The sequence below is a fragment of the Patagioenas fasciata genome, chromosome 7 (genome assembly GCF_037038585.1).
Source record: "Patagioenas fasciata isolate bPatFas1 chromosome 7, bPatFas1.hap1, whole genome shotgun sequence".
NCBI classification, from domain to species: Eukaryota; Metazoa; Chordata; class Aves; order Columbiformes; family Columbidae; genus Patagioenas; species Patagioenas fasciata.
In genome coordinates, this window is record NC_092526.1 from 36,063,662 (window position 1) to 36,084,312 (window position 20,651).

At 47.0% G+C, this 20,651-nt stretch overlaps 1 protein-coding gene across 1 annotated transcript in view; it reads right to left on the reverse strand.

The window, feature by feature from the left end:
* Positions 1-9,928: 9,928 nt before the first annotated feature.
* NDUFA10 (NADH:ubiquinone oxidoreductase subunit A10) overlaps positions 9,929-20,651 on the reverse strand; it is a 41,078-nt gene continuing 30,355 nt past the window's right edge. The window contains exon 10 of the mRNA XM_065841479.2: positions 9,929-10,372. Coding sequence (XP_065697551.1) covers positions 10,304-10,372 — 69 coding nt within the window. The 3' untranslated portion in view covers positions 9,929-10,303. The remainder of the gene's footprint in view (positions 10,373-20,651) is intronic.

The window sequence follows — 20,651 nt, forward strand, 5'->3', positions numbered from 1 at the left end:
GATCAAGCAGATCACTCTTAACCACAGATCAAGCTCCCTGTGACCCCTCCTATACCAAATCCAGGTATCGAAACCCCACTGCAGCTGGGACCCACAGCTCTAAACTGGGCTGCTGGGGGCCCAGGCTGGGACTGACCCATCCCAGCATCCCAGGCAAGATGAGCACTTGCTGCTGCGCGGAAAAAGAGGAGGCAAGATCAGAGCGCCACAATCGGATCTGGGCCGGTGGCTTCCTCTCTGAGAATTTGGACCAAAGGTCTGTCTCTTGTGCAGAACAGGGACTCGCATACCCCACCTTCATCTACAGCAACAGCAGCTCTTAAAACTCCTCTGAACACCCCCTTGGTGTGCATATGAATGGACAGAGAGGTCCAGAGCAGCCACAAACACAATTCCTCCATCCTCCTCTTGGCACCCAAGAGGACAGCCAGCCTTCCCCAAGGCCATGGGAGCACACTGCAAACCTCTGATCAGAGACAAGTGTGGCTCAGTTCCCCCAGGGACGGGCACGGGACCATGCCAGAGCCACATGGCAAATGTAGGGGACCCATATTCACAGCTCCCCAGCCCTCAGGTCCCATGGTGGGGGGAGAGGGATACAATGCACTCCCAGATAACCCTCCAGAGCTGAGAGGCTTGCCCTCCATCTCTTTTGAGCACATGTTTTTTGGCTAAATGGGGGCCAGCCCTGCCTCTGCAGTTCCTCTGGATGCTGAGCTTAATCCACTCTGGCCAGTTCCAAGCGTGTCTGCCTTGCATCCCATCGGCTTAGCATGAGCACTTCCCATCTTCATTTGTTTTTATGATCTCATGAATTTATCAAAGACAATTAAGCCGCTCCTAGTTGAGGCATCCCAGATCAGCTGCTGGAGTCCTCCTGCTCTTCCAGAGCAGCTTCTCCAAGATGGGGAGAACTCCTCTACACAGGGCTCAGCCCCACGAGCCCAGGCAGACCCTCTGCCTGGAAATCTGGCAGCAGCTCGGCTGCAAACCATCGTGTGTCACAGGAGCCTGGGCCACACTTTCGCAGCCTGGGCTGCACAGGACCCCAGGCTGTACCATCGCCATGGTCCCTGCTGGCAAGAGATAAAAAGATCCAAATGCAAAGTAAATGCAAACAAGGGCTAAGTGGATTCTGCAAGGTATTTAGGGACCTGCAGCAGGAGAGATCCTGCTGGGAAACGCAGAGCTGTATTTTGAGCCATTCATTATCCCATCTTCAAAGGGCATCAGTGGCTCCTGCACACGACCAGATCATCAGGACTTTGCTGAGCCAGCCAGCCACCTTCTAACACACACAGCTGCTAGATAAGGCAGCTTAGCTGAATTTTCTCTCCCAGCAAGCCAGGATGAAGTTTCATAGCCCTAGAATAACTTGCACACAGCAACTCAGGAAGACCTGGGGACAGCAGCACCTGAAGCCTGAAAGGTGGTCACAGGGGCCCAGAGGTGACACAGAGCATGGGACACGCACCCCACTGGCTGTGGCAGACCGAGGAGCGAGTCCCTCCAACCCATGAGCCCAACCAGGGGGCACGTCAGGATATGTCTGAGCAGAGAAGACACCCAGGGCAGAACCAAAGGCTCTTGTTGGATGCTGCAGTAGTTTCCCATGCCTTGGGCTCTCCCTTTTAGGGGTTAATTACAGCCACAGCTAACAACCTCTGTCTTTGTTTACACTGGAGGCCAGGCACCCACACTAGCACACCCAGCTTCAGTGGGAAGCTGGTGGGCTGTTTCGGGCCATGCTATCACATCTACAACCACACAGAGAGCTGCAGCCACAGACACAAGGAGCAGCCTCCCTGCTCCGGCTGGGCTGTTCCCCTCCCAGACAAAAGAGCTGGTAATACAGTTCAAAGTTCTCCCCGGTACAAAAACCGTCTTTAAAGGTAATTTGTTTCAGCTCGAAAGCAGCTCAAGTTAATTACACAGCAATGAAATATCACACTTTAATAACACTTAACTCCCCGTGGCTGGGCTGCCCTGAAATGCTGCTCTGTTGATCCAGACCCAAGTGCTTTCTGATCTCCAGATAAAGTGCTAGTTAAACAAGGGAGAAGCAGGTAGTGGGATGCAAAACCCACTGGAGCCCAGAAGAAGGGGTGACAGAGCACTGGGTTGAATCTGGGAGCACCTGCCATGCACAGCCTGTGAGCTGGGTGGTGGCTGGGCTGTTCAGCACATCCCCAACCTGTGTCGGGTCTGCCAGTCCCTTGTGTTTTCCCTGGGGGGACACAGGCAGCCTCCACCTCCATGCTTTGATCCCAGCTCCCGTTTGAAATTCAAACATCTCCTTGCCACCAATGCGCAGGGCACTCACAGGTGATGTTCTACGTTGCCCATGAGTAACGCTGCTGTCTGGCCCAGTGGCTGTCCTGGGAAGTCCCCTGGCCGCGGTCCAGCGTGCCTGTCAGCGCTTGGCCAGATGAGCTGTTTACTCACCCGTTGCTTGAGTAAGAACTTCAGTGCCCTGGCCAAGGGCACTGCAGGTGTCTCTCTCCATCCTCTGCAGGCCTGGGAAAGTTTGTTGAGGATGGAGAACAGAAACCTTCCCCTGCATGAAGCTAAGCAGAGTCTGTAAGGCAGGAAAGTGTCTGTGGGCTGGCAGCTGGATGAACAAGGGTTGCCCCACTGGCTGGTCATCCCAGAGAAGATGCTCTGTGCCTCTGATGCTACTTGGGTGCTTTCTCCTGTTACTGTGCTTGGAGACAACAAGGAATAAGGCAAGAGGGAACACCAGGCTTGTGGACACAGAGGCCAAAGCACCTGTGAAGAGAACCTGTGCAGCCCACGCAAGGGACAAGGTCAGCCCAAGGATGACCACATCCACCAGGTGACACAGGGCACCTCGAAGAGGATGGGAAATCCCAGGGTTGTTCTTTCTGTTGGTAGCCAAAGCCAAATTAAAAGCCTTTAGTCCAAGTGCCCTTCCTACATGTTCAGAGCCTTGGCTGCCTCAGTCTACCCCACAGCAGCCTGCAGCCCTGCTCTGTACCTCAGTTTCCCCCATGCAGGCTGAAGCCTCATGCTGGCTGTCATCACCCTTCAACACTCCATCAAGGAACAGGCTGCATTGCCACCTAATGGGATGCGCTGGGAAAGCCCTGCGCACCCTACTGGAAACCAGCAAGACAGGTATGCTGGAGGCTTCGCAGGAGGTGGAGATGCTTACCCAACTCCACGACGTCAGTCGAGACTTCTGGTCACGACGTCCCCAGCGCTGTAATATAAAACTGTGCAGGGGGCACAAATCAAAGAGAAGGATGGGGAGGATGCAAGCAGGTTTGTGTACTCAGAATTGTGCCAGGAAACTCCAGCATGAGGGAACTGCTTGTGACCCAGCAGTATCACAGCCCAGATCTGAGCACACAGGGAAAAGGTTTATTTGGTATCAAAGTAATTTTCCCTTTACTGCCTCCACGGCTTGTAAAAGCTCCTGCCAGCAGAGCATGCTTAATATTAAACTCTTTGAGGGAGCGGATACGTTGTCCAGTTAAACATGCCTCCTTGCCAAAATGCTGCATGCAGATAGGCACCAAGGGGAAAAACAGAGCCTCAGGGACTCCAACAATGACTGTTGAGTCCATGGGGTAGCTATCAGCATGGCTGGGAGGAGAATGAGGGGCAGTTGTGCCACAAAGGCACGGGACCAGTCAGGCAGACTGATGCTGTACATCTGCTGCAGTCCCAGATTTGCCACATGGCTCCAGGGAAGTCACTTCATCCACCTCTGTCTCCCCATGACCAAGAAAACCAGTCCCACAGAAGGCTGGGAAGCAGCCCTCCCACTGAGCTCCTCGCTGGCAGATGCAGCAAGCCAGCTGTGTCTCAAAGCAAAGAGCTGCCAAAACACTTTCTGGGAACAGCCCGCACCACCTGCCTTCAACAGCCTTACCGCATGAAAGGCCTTGTGAGAGGGAGCTTGCCGGATCAGAGCCTGTCCCCCCTGCCTGCCACTAGAGACCTACCCTGGAAATGGCAGCACTGTGCTTCACTCCACCTCACCAGCCCAAAGGGAACAAGAAGGTTACGTCGGAGCAGCCCCAAGACTCATCGACCTGCCTTTGGTTTGCACAGGAAAAACACAGGGCGATCCACGGAGTGGTGGCAGGGTCTGAAGCCACTGACAGGATTTGGGAGCTGCTCTTCTCAGAGATGACAGTGGTACATGCAGGTCAGCAGAGATATGTCAGACATACCAGCACATGTAAGGAAACGGTACCTACAACACCAAAACCCTCACCTCCTACCCCACTGCTCTTCGCCACTTCGAGAGCAACAGGGCACCCAACATAGCAATGACCTTTCACGGTCCTTCACAGGGAGCTGTTGCAAGCAGCAAGGATCCCATGTCTTGAATTAATACACTGGACAAAGTCACCTGAAAGCAATGCCTGAGCTGAATGCCCAGTCAGAAGGGTCTGCTCCTCCCCTTAGTCCTGCATGGGGACTGGTGGTTGGTCTGTATTACTCACAACCTGGTTCAACTCAGACCACCATCAGGAAGCAGCAATAAGAGCATCAGCTTTGATGCCTCGCTCCAGTTTGGTCCCTCACATCCCTTCTGGCAAACTGCAGTATCTCTTTCTCACTTGGGCTCAGAGCGAGCACCCGAGGGAGAAGTCAGCAAGGATTTGAGAGACCTTCCAGAGACTGTGGTGGCTTCGGCTTCTCATTCTCATTGTAGGTACAGCCCCTACCCACACCAGCCTGACTTCCAGGACCATCTCAGCTGGCAAGACAAGCCTGGCTCACCCACCTCACCTCGCAGAGAGCACCACACAGCAGAGGGAACAGCAAAGCAAATTGGGGCTGGAGCAAAGATTAAAGCTGTGCCATGGTTTTGGCTGTGGTCTGCCACGCACAAAATGGGCCAGAAGTTCAAAACCCACTAAACCCTGTACCTCATTTCCAACCCAATCCTGCTGTGGATAGGCTGTAGGCAGCTCTTTCAGAACAGAAGATCAAAACCATATCTACGTATCAATGTTAATACTCAAAAGAAAACAGACCAGCTGAATGGCTGCTGCCTTAAGCATTGCAACCAGTACTTTATTCTGGGAATAGGAAACAGCTTATGCAGCAGCCAGGGCTTCTAGGAAAGCAAAGCCAGGACAGACTCACTCCACACTCCTGTGTCAGCCACTGAGGACAACAGGAGCTTGACTTTTATCTACATCCAACAAAGATAAAAGCAGCAATGGATTATGTCAAGTTCCTTCTTCCTTCAGAGGTTCAGGTCTCTCCCATAAGCAGGCAGAAACCAGAACCCCAAAACAGAAAATGCAATCTGTCATAACGGCAAATCCCACTCTGCTCAGTAGTGACTCCCATCAGTTTCTGAACACCATCACCTCCTCTGAGGTGACAAAAATCAACCTTGTCTCCCAAAACACCCAGAGACAATGGCAGGCACCAGAAAACGGGCACAGCCTGGGGATGTACATGAGCCATGCCAGGCCTGGACAGGCCATGCCTACTTTATCTTAGCACTGTTTTGATCAATCTTTTGCATGCATCAACTCCATTTTCACAACAGAAACTCCACATCGAATTCTGTATGTAAGAATCTGATTCCTAAAAAGGAAATAAGCTTCCAGCATCTGTTTGGACCAACCTTCTGATAAGCAAGAGGAGGAACCAGAAAGGAGCAAACCTGTTACATCAGTGGCTCAATAAATCACACATTCCATTTCTTGAAATACAAAGTGGCACTGCTGTGCTATTCTGGCATCATAATGCAGCACAACCCTGTCTCCCCAAAGATTTGGTTCTCCACTTTCTGCCAGAACCCCACAAGCACTAAAAGGACACCTGTGGCAGCAATAAGGAACCCAGAGAAACCAAAACTCTTGCTCTGCTAGAACTTTGAGCACACAGCTGGGAGAAACATGCTCCCATTTGGCATGCGTGTGATCCCACACCCAGCCAGATCCACCGGTGATCCTTCCCTGGCCACACACTCACGTTTCTCCATCTCACACCTGCATGCAGAGCCCTAGCTGAGGGCTGGGAACACTCTCCCATAGGCACAGCAGCCTGCACACAGCACGATCGTCTGGGATTGTGTCTCCAGGCCATGCTCCATGAACTGCTGATCCAGCAGCAGGTGGAGGAATGAGGTGTGGTGTCTGCTTTTCGCCAAGGGAACCACAGCGGCTGCCATGGATTTCAACGCACAGCTATCTTTGAAGACGAAGATAATTGAGATGAAGTTTTCTCAGGCACTTAAAATCTAGGTATCATTTGTACCTGTAGTTTTTGTTTGGGAGGATGGAGAACACCAGCAGGAATCAAACAGTCAGGAGTGGTCCCACCAGATAGAAACAGCTAGGCTGGGCTGCAGCACCTGCAGAGGAATGAATTACAGAGCACAGGCAGGCAATGTGCTTGTTTTGATCTTGCCGTGAATTTGTATTTGGCAAATAAAAGCTTAATGCTAGGAACCAGTGCAGAACCTGCAAGTTCCATACCATCCTGCCACCCGCGATGCTCACAGGATGACACTGTCTGAGCAGCAGCTATGTAAAGAATGCTGCCCTCTCACCAGGGTTAAAAAGGTCAGAGCAAATCAAGTGCTTGTCACCAAGTGACTACAAGGGGAAGCAGTTTCCCTTTCTCAGAAAGCTCTCTAGCATGAGCTACTTTCTCTAGCATGATAGATATTTCCAACCCACAATACCAAAAACAAAGAAAAGCTGTGTCCTGGGTGGCCAAGGCTTTGCTCACCACTACAGCAAGACTGAGACGTGGCATCTTCTCACTGGTGCTACAGAAAGACAAGCTGGGACTCAGAGCTGCACCTTTCTAGCAGGGAAACCTAGAGCATACTTCCCTTCAGCCCTGAGGAAAGCATCAGAGAACACAACTCTGAATGCTTATTTCATCTTTCAACTGGTGTTTTACAAAACACTCATTTTGCATATGAGCTAAGAAAGGTCATGGGAAGCAACACTGTCAGATGGGTTCAGTTTTGACTGACACAGATGGGAGTTCCCAGGGCCATGCACCTCCAAGGAGCCTGCCCAAGATCACATGCAAGTTGACAGAAGGCCATGGACACAGAAAGCAAAGTCAATACTTGTCATTGATCTTTGGACCTCCTTTTCCTACAAGATCTCCTTGAAGGCTTTTGAGGTTTTCCATAAATGCTCAGCTTACACTAAACTTGAACAAGCACACTTCTGGAGAGCAGCCTGTCAGGTTACCGTGTGCCATCCCACCTCCCCTCTGCTCTGGTTCCTTCCATTAACTTTTGCACAAATGATTCATTTTGCCCAGTCTTTTGTAAACAGCATTTAAAGCCAGCTGGAATTTATTGTGCACCTAAATTACACTTGCTCAGCAAGCTCTTCTACAGAAGGGATTAATTTCAATCTTTGCCTGTGGTGGGGGCACAGCAATGCACATCCTCTCCTCCACTGCAGCAGCAGAGGTTCTTTCCTTTCATAGAACTGAAGCAGCGTGGTTAATACCCAAACCTCACTGCTATTAAAACACAAAGGCTACACCTTGAAGGAGGAAGGGGAATAAGAAACTCACAGGATCTCTTAATTGTAGCCCTAGGTCAAATGTCCCTGGTGAAGAGCACAAGGTGGGCAAGCACAGGTGAGAAGCCCACACCTCAAGCTTAAGTGCAAAGCATGAGGAGGCTCAGACATGTGGAGGGATCTTCAGCAGAGACACTGACCTTGTCACAGCCCAGTTTCAGCTGTCCCCCTGCTGACAAGGAAGCTATTAATGGAAATATTGGGAAAGTACAAATATGCACCAGTCAACCACAGCAAAGGCCAGAGGAGGACAGCTAAGAGACCAAATTTGAAACGCGGTAACCCAAGTTTTTAGAGTGGAACAGGTGTTGGCATGAAATCACAGGTTCCTAAGGCTGACAGGTAAACTTCACAACCTCATCAGAAGCTGCAGCATGTCAAGCCTTCATTTTGGTGGCAGGACCCATTCCTACCTCCTCTTTTCACCCCTCTTGTGCAACCAGAAAGTGAACCCAAGGAGGCATTAGTCTCTGGACTACTGGACTGACCAGCTGTAGCCATAGTGAAAACCAGTGGTCCTGCCCATATAACATGGTCAATGGCTGTAAGTGAAACGCCGCCATTCCCAGGGAATCTGCCTTTGTAAAGCAGGCAGAATCAAGCACAGAACATGACATGCAAGACAAACTTTCCCATGTGTTAACATAGGCAACTGGAGCTCAGGATAAGAGGACAGACTGGATCACACGCACACCTACATAAAAGCATGGAGAGGACTTGAGCCATTTTATCTTTTCCAATCTAATAAGGAACTGGAGACAGATTCATCCAACTGGCACAGCACACCCTTCAAAAGCCAAAATCTTTACAGCTGCTTTGCTAGGAGATGTTTTTTTGAGGTGTTGGAGTGGGAAGCAGGGAAGAGAAAAACACAGCTAACGCTCCTTCCTACAGTAAGGGGAGGGAAAGTTATTTCCTTCACAGATTAAGTTTATAAACAGTTTCACTTTTAAAGCAGAGTTAAAGCCAGCATAAAAAAGTATACTCAACATGCATTTTGCCATACAAGCCAATGCTGCTACTCCTGACTAGAGTTAAACCCCTTTACATCCAAAGCTCAGCTCATCTCTCAGCCTGTGGCAGGAGCAGGCAGGGAGGGCTCTTTGGAATGCTCTGCACCCCCCCGTGCCCCACTATGGCAAAGTGACACACAACAGCTTCACCAGCACTACACACAGCACAAAATGCCTTTCCAGGAGATCCACCATCAGGTTGTATACACATTGCCAAGTGAATTACAGCACCTGGAGAATACAGCTCTCCTGAGATGGAGGACACCTGTAAAAACAGATCTGGACTACTCCAAAGAGAACCTAAAGCCACAGCAGATGTTCTTTTCATCTCTGTGCTCATTACTCACTGCTGTGAGATGGTTCTCTGGACAGGTAAAGAAAAGCTACCACTAATTGCTCAGGTTCTCACTGCACAGAAGACAGCAGTGCCAGTAGGTCCTCAGACACAAGAGCAGAGAGATAGATACACATTCACAGGGGAGACATGGGATAAAGCAGCACACAGTTGAGGGCTGAGCTGCAACATGTGTAGGTTCAATATCTCAAAAGCCAGCCTCTGGAAGGTGAAAATACACAAGGATCTTGCAATGGTTAAAACAAACAAGTAAGCACTGCCTCACAGGATTGACACCAGCAGTGCTGCTGCATTTCACCCCAGCCCAACGCACGGTGCTGACCTGGCACCCCAGCACTTGCTCCTCACTCCGAAGCCAGCAGCTGCATTAGTGTGGGGCAGCCCAGCAGCACCAAAGCAGAGTCGGTCCTTTCATGACTGGAGGTGAAACTCTATAAAGCCACAAAATGTGGATCAGTGAGAAGAGTGACATTTCTACCCCACTGCTCATTTGTTTCAGCATCTCACCAGGCCCCCAAGGCTCTTGTTGAAGGAGTCTGTTAATACTGGTTTTGATACAGGAAGGGGCACGGGTAAGACTTGGCTGCTTCATTCAAAGGCGCTGCCTGAACACTGGAATGCCCGGCAGCACTTTTACCCAGCGATTGAAGCAGTTAGCCCCTCGCTGGAAATGCAGAATTACTGCAGACTAAATCTGGACAGCGTTCCTTGAACCAGTGCCAAGGTGCCTCAATTTCTGTGACTAACTCATACCAAACGAATCATTTCTTTAAAAAGAACTCCGACTTGGACTTTTTGAATATTTTTAAAAATACTTTTAAGCACAGATATTTTGCTGTTTAAATTGAGATTGAAGACTTAATTCCTTCTCTCAATGAACTTTATGTTTGCCTGCTTTGATGATGACATCCAGTAAAAGGCTTTCAGAACATGACGCAAGCACTTTGTTCAACATGTGCACTCTTCTAATGAAACTAATAAAACACCATCCATGACAGAGCAAGAAATTACCTTTGTGACAGCCAGGAGAATACAGGTTTAATTTCTCTTGATTCAGCAAAGCAACAATAATCCCGTATAACAATATGCCACAGTCTTGGTGAAGAGAAAGTTCAGCATTGATCTTAAGTCTGCCCCTGTAACACCTGATCACTTTGCTATCACACAAAGACAAAGTACCCTGAATTCATCAGAGAACAACAAACTAGAATAAAGTGATTTCCTTCTAGGAGTCTATTCTCTTTATGTTGTAGCTTGAAGATGATATAATCAGCATTTCTTCATGCTACACAATTGATGCGGAGCAGGAACACTGAACTCAGCCTGTGTGTCACTCAAGTCCTGTGGTCCATCACAGTTAGGGCTCCAAGGGGAGGCAGATTTCACTTCAGCCAGATCCACTTGTCACCAACGTCAGCATTGTAGCCTTGCTTAAAGTTGCGACCAGGAAGCTGGAGAAAGCAGAAAGTTCAGTCAGAAACATTTATCTTTTCTTTGTTTATGGAAATTTTTAGATTCTTTACAATATGCCCCGTGGTATCTGCAGAAGCGCAGTATGAAATATTTTCTTTACAACACAATGATTAGCACTTGTAGAAAAATCAGTCCCTCTGAAAAATTTGAGCCGTGCAGCTGGAGGGAAAGGCCACAAAAACCACTATGCCATAGTACATATAAAAACTAGGCCAATATGTCAACAGTGCAAGAGCACATTCCACCTGGATTCACCTAGTTCTTCTCCCCTACACACCCCTGTGTCCAGTTTAGTAAGACATGATCCCTTTAATCATAACATGCAGTACAGGAATTGAATCAGTCAGTAGAATCTCACGCTAAAATAGGCACACATTGTTAAATACATGAAATATTTCATGCATGAAATACTGAGTTAATTACTACATTAAATTAAACCAAATGAAATTTAATATTTAGCCTTCAAGTGCTGAACTTAACTTTATTAAAGCAAAAGCAATATCTGCCTATCTTCATAATCAAAGCCAGAAACCACTACTTGCCGAAAAAATTGAAGTTTCTCAAACCTCGTACCCAAATGTCACCAGCCCATGGGACCTAAGCAACAGCAGGTTAGCCTGACCGCTCCTTCTGCACTCGTGGCTCCCAAACCAGGGCTCAGAACCTCGGTGCTGCCACACAAAGTCACTCGTCCATACAATTCATTACACATCACTGTACATGAGACGGCAGAGAACCAGGGACCCCAGTAGGAAGCCTTTCCTTGTGACAGCTTCTCAAGAGCTTGGGCTGGTTTATAAGGTCACAAGAGGATCATGCGAGGAGCGGTTTGAGTCTAGCAAACCAACAAAGGCACCGTAGAGGGAAAGGCTGGATGGACTGGAGTGCTGGGAGGGGGACATACTAGAAAAGCTAGAGGGGCTGCACCCTCACCAGAACGGGGAAGTAAATTATCACACAGAGCAAATGGAAGCGAATAGCAGTAGCCTAAACAGTGTCTTGGCATTTAGGAGTTCAAGGAGTTGCATCTATACTTAGAGACAATAATCTGTTACCTGCAAGTCCGTGAAAAGACACAGGAGACTGAAGCACACAACCCCCTTCCTGATAGCCCATCTAGCCAGCCAGATGTCCCACAGCCAAAGCCTTCCATGAGGGTTCAGGAGGAAAAGGATGCACACAGCTGTGCAGACCATGCACCACGATAAAAAAGCCAAGCCTGGCCCTCTCAGCCTGCTGTTGCCTGCAGTCACATCACAAAACCACTCGGGCAGCATTACAGACACAGAAATTCAGCAGCCAAGCCATTCTACCTTCAGCTTTTAAGATTTGGGAAAAGAAGCTGTTTAAGTAGCAGCCATTTTAAGGGATTGCAGCCACAGGACTACAAGAGGAAGCCTGCTGGTATGGTTAAAATAGCAGACTCCCCTTACACAGCGTACGTGCTCTCTCTGCAGGCGAGGAAAGCGCTTCTCCAGGCCAAGCAGGCTGCATCAGGTCAGCAAAAGCACGCTTATGTGACAAAAGGCTCACCACGAATGTGCCAACAACACTGTCATCAACCCCATCTCCTAACAACTTGCTTTGCAAATGCAACACAAATTTTTAGTGCAGCTTCAGACTGAATAAACATAAACCAGACTCTGTACACACTAGGATAACTAAGCCATGGGAACAAACCCTGGTAGAGACAGGTTCAGTGCATAAAGTAGCTACTGAGTGATCCTATGGAGGAAACAGATGTACATACATTCAACCTCTCAGGTGTTAAAGCAATTCCCTTTAGAAAGTACTGACCATGACCTGAAATGCTAGAGATAGTGACATCCCAGACCCAAAGGTGACAAGTGGTGTCCCTCAGAGGTCTGTACTGGGTCCAGTCCTGTTTCATATCTTCATCAACAACATGGACAGTGGGATCAAGTGCACCCTCAGCAAGGTTGCGGATGACACTGCACTGAGTGGTGCAGTTGACACACCTTAGGGACAGGATGCCATCCAGAGGCACCTGGACAAGCTCAAGAAGTTGGCCCATGCGAACCTCATGAGGTTGAACATTGGCCAAGTGCAAGGTCCTCCACTTGCGCTGAGGTGCAAGTCCCAGTAACAGTACAGGTGGAGAGATAAAGAGATTAAAGCAGCCTTGTGGAGAAGGACTTGGGAGTACTGGTGGATGGAAAGCTGGACATGAGCCGGCAATGTGTGCTTGCAGCCCAGAAGGCCAGTGGTATTTTGGGCTGCATCAAAAGGAGCATGGCCAGCAGGAGGAAGGAGGTGACTCTGCCCCTCTGCTCGAGACCCCACCCAGAGTCCTTTGTCCAGCTCTGGAGCCCTCAGCACAGGAAACACATGGTCCTGTTAGAGAGGGGCCAGAGAAACCCTCAAGATGATGAGAGGGATGGAACAGCTCTGCTGTTAGGACAGGCTAAGAGAGTTGGGGGTGTTCAGCCTGGAGCAGAGAAGGCTCCAATGAAACCTTATTGTGGCCTTTCAGTACTTAAAAGGCCTGTAAGAATCATGGAGACTTTTTAGCAGGGCCTGTTAGGACAGGACAAGAGGTGATGGTTTTAAACTAGAAGAGGGGAGATTCAGGCTGGACATGAGGAGGAAGTTGCCCAGAGAGGTGGTAGATGCCCCATTTCTGGAGACATCCCAGGCCAGGCTGGACAAGGCTCCAAGCAACCTGATCTGGGTAAAGATGTCCCTGCTCATTGCAGGGGGTTGGACCAGACGAGCTTTGAAGGTCCCTTCCCACCCAAACCATTCTATGATTTTATGAAAAGCAGAATCTATCTCCAGTACCTTTCTTCCCATCTCCAGGAATGAAAGAGAGACAGAACACAGCATTCATCTCTGAGATACAATACTGGAATCAAGCAGCAAACCACCACGAAAAAGCAAATGTGTTTGAGAAAGTCTGAAGCAAGCAAAGATGCTATAATAAAACTCTTCCTTTAAAAATCAGCTATCTGCTGGTATCCTTTACAAATAATTAAGCACAGATCATCTGCTCATCCCCACACAAACGCTGGTTTTACAGAAGATCCCGACTTGTCCTGATGGTTTTTCCTTTCAAAAAACTGTAAGAGTATCCTGTTTGAGAGAGCTGCCCCTGCAGAGAGAAGACCCAGTCTTGATGAAATCTATACTCAAACCACAAAACCAGCTATTTAATGCAGGATGAAGCCTGTTGTTTTGAGGAGGGAGGGTTCTTTTTTCTTAATGTTTTTATTTTTTATTCAAAAGTCAGAAAATAAGACACTTCTTTCCCTAAAATATCAAGCTAATGGAAGACAACTACCTCCTTCGTGAGATATTCCCTACCCTGCCTTGTCACAAGCCATTACAAGCCACTTGTGATCATTTTTCTATGGCTTTTCATTTAAATTTGTCTTTAATGTCTTGTCTAAATATCAGAAGAAAGCATGCAGTCCTGTTAAGAGTTACTCCTGCTGAGCAAAGAGGAGATGTGAGATGAAAATAAATGATTACTATCTCTGCCCTGCAAATTTACAGCGGTGAGCTAGGGAGGACAACAGACCTGCTGTGACCAGCCTGTATCTATTAATTCTAGAATAAAAACAGCTCTCCCCGGTCCTCTCCAGGCAGCACATAATTGGCCCTTTGATACTTGAAGAGATTCCCAGATAACTAGATTATTAAAGCAACAGGAGCTCTCTGGGAAAATACAAGAGTTTACAGTTTCATTTCTGGGTAAATCTGCCCTCTTTAAAAGATACAATATCAATCCCAACAGAATTCAAATTCATTGTCCAAAACAAATTCCCCATGTGTCTTTGGTTAAAGATGTGCAATACATCAAAGCAAATTTTATAATAAGTATTCATCCATACTCCATCGTTCGCAGTGGGCCTTGGCAAAAGCAGTCCAGTTTTGGGATGTGTCACAGCCAAGCTTTCAAAATAGACAAAAACATGGGAAGAGGAAGGCACAGTAAACAAATCTCTAATTACCGCACAAGCAGAATGATGCGAATGTCTGTTCTGCACACTATCTGCTCCAGGTACAAGTAACGCAGATGACTTCCCAGGAACGGGCTCTTCAAAGCTCACATTTTACAGCTGTGACCATAGCAAAAAAGCTGCACGACTCAGGACAATGCAGGTCTATCCCAGAGGGGAGGAAGCTGGTCATCTTTTAGCACTTATTGAGCATTTGGAAAAATACTGCAACAGGAGCCATGCCTGTTCTTGTGGTCCCCTGCCTGCCCTCCAGCTCCCCGCATACCCGCTCCTGCCAGAACAAGCGTTTGCTCAATGTCACGAGGAGCCTGGATTAAAACAGACAAATGAAAAGTGCTGCAGCGACGTTGCACGGTGTGGCTGAACGGACCAAACAGCACAATGGCAACAAGAAGAAAGAGATGTCTTACAGTACACAGCCTCTCGTTTCTCTGCTGCACAGTCCGAGCCAGCTCTGCAACTTTGCTGGATCGTTCCACAAGCTCAGTCAATCCCCTTGCTCAGCAAGAAGCTGTTTGTCCCTCCTGGTTGGGTTAGTCTTCAGTGATCCTGCAAGCTCGGTCAGTCAAACACATATCAGACCACTGCCAAGAAAAACGGCAGCAGCACGAGGAGAGATCTGGGGATATGGGGCAAGTGGTAGGATGTGCTGCTTTTGGTGACAACAAATGGTTAAGTTAGTGCTCCCAAAGTCCAGTTCTCAGCCTGCTCTGCCCACAGCTGCTTAACCAGCACAACAGCAGGGATGGGAACAAGCAGCCAGCCCTGAGGCACCGAGTACTGCAGCCAGAACAGGGAGACTGCCCAGCCTAGAAGAGACATGATGGCAGGGAGATAGGACAAAGCTCTACAGAACGTGCCAGTAGCCGAGAGAACACAGTGACTGAATATTCACTGTCTGCCCCAGTACAAGATACAGGTGCCATCAAATGAAGCCAATGACTTGAAGGACTCCTTCCTGAAGGATACTGCCAACACAAAATTTAGAGGGTCTTAACAGGAAACCAGGCAAGTGCTTGGAAGAGACTTGCATTTTCCATGAGACTTGTGCATTACCAGTGAGTTTCCCAGCTGGAATAATGAAAATCAGCAAGGTCACATCATTTGCAGGTGGCTGGCACATTCACAAGAACACTCCACATGTGTTACCTTCAAATCACATTTAAGTAAGACCAAAGAAAAGGTTTGATTTGATGGCCAAATTAAAAATAATAGTAGCACATCCTATTATACGAGATTAATTATTAATGACACATTTTCACAGGCAAGTAAAAGGAACAGAATACAGGGTCAAATAAATCCCTTCAAACCCTCTCAGGTCCTTCACCATCATCAGCCCAAAGAGACCCATGGAGCCACCAACAGGTTTATCCAGTGCCAAGCAGCAGAGAAGGCAGTTGACCATCACGCCAAAGCTGAACCTTCTTTCCCAGGAGTAAGAAAAGTCATGTCGTTATCACAGTAATCATCTAGACACACACTTTGCAACACAAGAATTAAGTCTCTGCCCTCAAGAGCTTACTGAACAAGCAAACTGGAACAGAGATTCCACCAGACAAGCCCAAGAGCTCTCACACATCCCTGTGGCAGGAGAAGAGTGAGCTCCTGCAAGGTCACTGCCAAGTAACAGATTTTTCCACTCTGTGGAAAGGGATGAGACACAGAATCAGGCCTTGGTCTGCTGCATTACACTGTGCAGAACTTAAAGTTGGCAGCTAGGATCACTTCAAGAAGCACAAGATAAAATCCACCGCGCAGAGCATGAAACTAATGGAATGAGCTGTACTCAAAGGTAGAGCCAGCTCAAAACAATGAAACCGCTCAACTTTAAACGAGCATCAGTAAAAAGATGAAAACAACATCGTCTCATCAGTTAAATTAAGAACTGTGCCACAGAAGTGTCTGTCAAAACTATAAACATGATGAAAAGCCCTATAAAGTGGTGTAGGCTGCAGAGTAGCAAACAGCTTCAGCCAGCTGTTTGCTATACGCTGCGGCTGCATTTCACAGCTCCTCAAAACAGTTCCCGACCACACGTGTACAGGTAGAGCTCCGGCAAGTTCTGGCAATCCGAAAAGGTCTACATACATCCATTTAGTCTGCCTTGTTCTCCAAGATTTCAGGAGCAAAAAGAATTACCATTTTTCCTTCTGTTCCTGTGCTCTTTTCCACTAATGTCTGGGCTTCACAGCTAAAATAGATCTATAAATAGCACAGTTTGAGCAGCGCTGATCAAAAGCACATGAAAACAGAGCCATTACTCTGCAAGCATGGGCTCATTCATCAATATCCAAACCTCTTCTTTTAGTGGCTCTTTATAACAAGCATAATAACAGCACCTTCCAGCACTGCTGTTAGCAGGGACTACTGCTTTTTCCAGCAGAAATCCTGACTTCCAGAAGTTTATCGCCAGCGTTTGCTGTTGGGACACAGTTAAATTTGAGAAAACATGTAGCTTCATATATTGTCTGTATTCTGGAAGTGTTTGGTTCCCATGTCCCACAGCAACAGACAAAAAAAGGGGAGTCGGGGCGTAACAGCCCCCAAACACATTCAAAGCGTATCTGGTTTGGTTTCCAAATGATTGGTATTAAATAGGTGTTTGTTTACAGCTCAACTTCTGCCACTCTTTACTCAAAATTCTTAATGCTGTTTTAGCATTCATTATAGCCCAAGTAAGAGTACTCAAAAGCTTTACTGAATTGAGGTTAAAACAATTCCAATTTGCTGAAGTTGTTCAATGGATGTGGTCCTACCCTTCATTCATTAAAAAAAGACAGATGAGACAGCAGAAATCTTTTGGAAAGAACATTATCCACAGGGAAGACACAGCGTATTTGTTTAAAGCTGAAGTGTTTTTTTATTTCAAACCAAACTGAGTTTAAGTAGGAATCTGATTTTGTAAAAATTAATGTGACTTGCAACTCAAACAAGTACAAACACCATAAAAAGAATGGTAATTTATATCTCTAGCCTTACTTTTGCAGGACAGCCAAGAATAAGCAAGCAACACAATACAGCTAAATGTTTTCCACCGTGCCTACTTGCCCTAGCAACTCTTCTCCATATTGGCAGAATAATATCTAGTCTGTTTTTTTCTCAGTGAATTAGTTAGAAATGCCAGTTATCTACCACAGGAAAAAGCCAAGTAACTATATCCAAGCCAGTTAGTGTTATACTAACTGTAGACTTGCTTTTCTAATTGGACAGGTAAAATGCAAAAAGCTTCTTACAATAGCTTGCCTTACGTTACATTACCCAAGGTCTTAGGAATGCCAGTTCTACATGAAGAAGTACAAAAGCACTTCTCAGCAGAAAAAAAGCTATCAGAAAACTAGAAAAATAACATACTAATGCCATCCCAACCAGAATGGTACCACCGCAGACATGCAGTTAAAGACCTCAGATTGACTTATTTCAGTGTAAGACTCAAGGAGATGGTACCCATACGAAGCTGGAGCAAAGCAAGGAGAGTCACAAAGAGATCCAAATCACCTGCTTACACATCTGTCAAAACCTTTTCTTGTTCTAAAGCATGATTTTCAGTATAAGATATCACAATGAAACTATCCTCTGGATTTTTTTTAATTAAAGTTTCCTAGGAGATGCAGAAGAGTGGAACGGGAACAGTTGACTTGTAACTTTTCTTCAGTTTGCTTCAACACTAAACAGACTTTTTTCCCAAGTTATTTTCCTTTGGTTTTTATTTGCTTCATTTAATAGGATCACATTTCTACATAGGTATGGGATTGAGAGGGGGCTGAGAGAGGGAGGACGCGCTCACACAAAGTGTTTTCTTTCATACAGCTCAGTGGCAGAGTGACAAGTTGGAAAAGGATTCTTTTAATGCCAGTAGGATTTTACCATCTTTGATTTACATTAGTACCCAGAGCCTGGGACAGCATGGTCCATCATCTAAAACAAAAGAGACACAACTGCCGAGACCAAGGTAGTCCTAAGGTCTCTCAGATTCCTTCCCCCTCTATCTGGGATAGATATCCCTGCCAACTGTCCGCAATATCTTTCGAAGGAAGCAGGGAAGAGAAGCCACGTGTTTCTAAAGCAGAAGAGGGGCTGTTCTCATGCACTCTCTGTACATTCACAATTGGTGAAAGCAGAGGAAGAGTGGGAAGGTGGGAAGAGGAGATCACATGCCTGTTCCCACCTCTTTCCAGGTACCCTTCAGAAAGAACTCCATTCCTATGTTTTAGTTATTCTTCAGATTCTTCCGGGCTTACCAACATTTAGCCAGGGAACATCTGGTTAGTTTAGAAAGGGCTAAGAATATTTTTTGCAGAGATAAAGCAGAAAAAGATGTTAAATTCAGCTTTGCCTAATTTATTGTCTGCTTGTTTTCATTCCTTCCTGGATTCAAGAACAGACAGGGCTGGGAATTACAGCTTTCAAACACCTCCATTAAAATAAGAATTAGGAAGGGAGACTTTAATCCTTAAAAAAAAACCAAAACAACCTCCAGTAAGCCAAGAAAAAGTGGCAGGAGAGAAAAAACAGAAGACCAAAGACAGCCACTATGGTAACAATCACAAACACAGAATACAGATATCCTAACATTCCTACTTTTGCAAAGGCAAGAGTACCATGGAAGACAATTCATGGCTTAGGTGATGCTCATTGCAGCAGTTGCACTTTATATGTATGCATGGGTAATGTCCTCTGTTCCTGCAAGTAGAATTGGTCAAAGGGTTTTTTTTTCAGAAGCCTGTAACATCTCTTGTAACCCAAAATCTGCAGCCAAAGGCCATGATGTTGAGGACCCTGCCACACAGCATCACATTAAACCTCAATGTGTCCTTTTGACACAAAAGCTCCATGTTGTTGATCCAGACTCCATCTTCCTGAAAGCTCAAGTATTTCTTTTGTAGCTCAAAGTATTTTAAATGAAGATTTGTGTGTAAGCCAGGAGGGTTCTGCACTCTCAGAGAAGATGGCAAAGCTAAAGGACTTCCTAACACCCCCATTTGCCAGCAGCCTCTTGCAACCACAGCTGTCACGAGTGAGGGCTGCACTTCACACACAGCCTGGGCCACATCAAACCTGGAGAAAACCTTCCCTTAATGTTCTCCCTTTTGGGCTATTTATGATCTTAACATTATAAACATGTGCTCTCACAAAACCCTTGGGGGTTTTTTGTGTTGTGAGGCTGCATTGACTAATGTTGCAGACTCAGCTTCCCATCACTCAAAAGCTCGCTGTGTTGCAGTTGTTTTCCTGCAACTACCTACAAAAAATGAACTGGAGGCAAGGCAGACATGACACCCCACACTTGAGGACCCCACCTTGCAAGGTTGCATCCTGGTAAAAATGAGGGAAACAGCCTGGGGGAAAAGTGTGGGACTCCCCACTCATCCAATTTGTTGCCTCTTCTCCACTTGCTGCTACAGAAGAGTCCAGGGGACCACCAGTTACACGCTCCCATTGGCAGGGCAGAAGGGAGAAAGATAAGGAGCAGACTATGAAGATGCAGCTGAGCTGGTGCAGCTGCTGTGGAAAGGCAGCCACCCCACCCCAGCCAAACACTGCTGCTCCTTCCCCTCCATGGCTCTGGTATTCACCTAACCCCAGCAAACTGGTCAGTCGGGTAATGTAGTATAAGACTAGTCCAGGAACTAAAAAAAACCCAACCCTGCTAGGTTAGCAAGCTGAAGGGACTTGCCCAAGACAGTTATGAGAGCTGGACTGCACCTCCCAGCAGTAGCTAAGTCTTTGACAAGTGCCAAGTTTTCCTCACCTCATGGTCAGCACCCCTGTATTCCAAAAGTAGTCTTCCACCAAGGGAAAAAGGAAAATGAGAGCCTTCTCTTACCTTCCAGTGCCACATTTACTTGCTTTCTTGATGAGTTCAATATTGGGCAGAAAGATCTGAGTGATTCATTTTGTCTTCACTTAATATAGAGCTGTGCTGACAAGGCTGGACCAAGCAGAATCAATACTACTGCCAAATAAGCCTCTGCTTTCCTCACATGGTGAATATGGCACACGTGCAAAGTCTATCTCACCACAGAAAATGACATCACACAATTAGATGGTTCAAAGAACAAGAATCACCAAGGAAAGGAGCCAGGATCGGCAAATAGCCAGTTCCTGGTGGGGAAAAGCAGTAAGAGGGTAACAAAAGGAAAGGAAGCATGTGGCTCACCATTGCAGTGCAAGAGCAAAAGGATACTTCAAATTTTAAGATGGCAACTAAAACTGGTCTTACAGGCACATGCACTCAGCAGAACTGGAAGTGGCATAGGAAGAGTCTTTGAAGTTC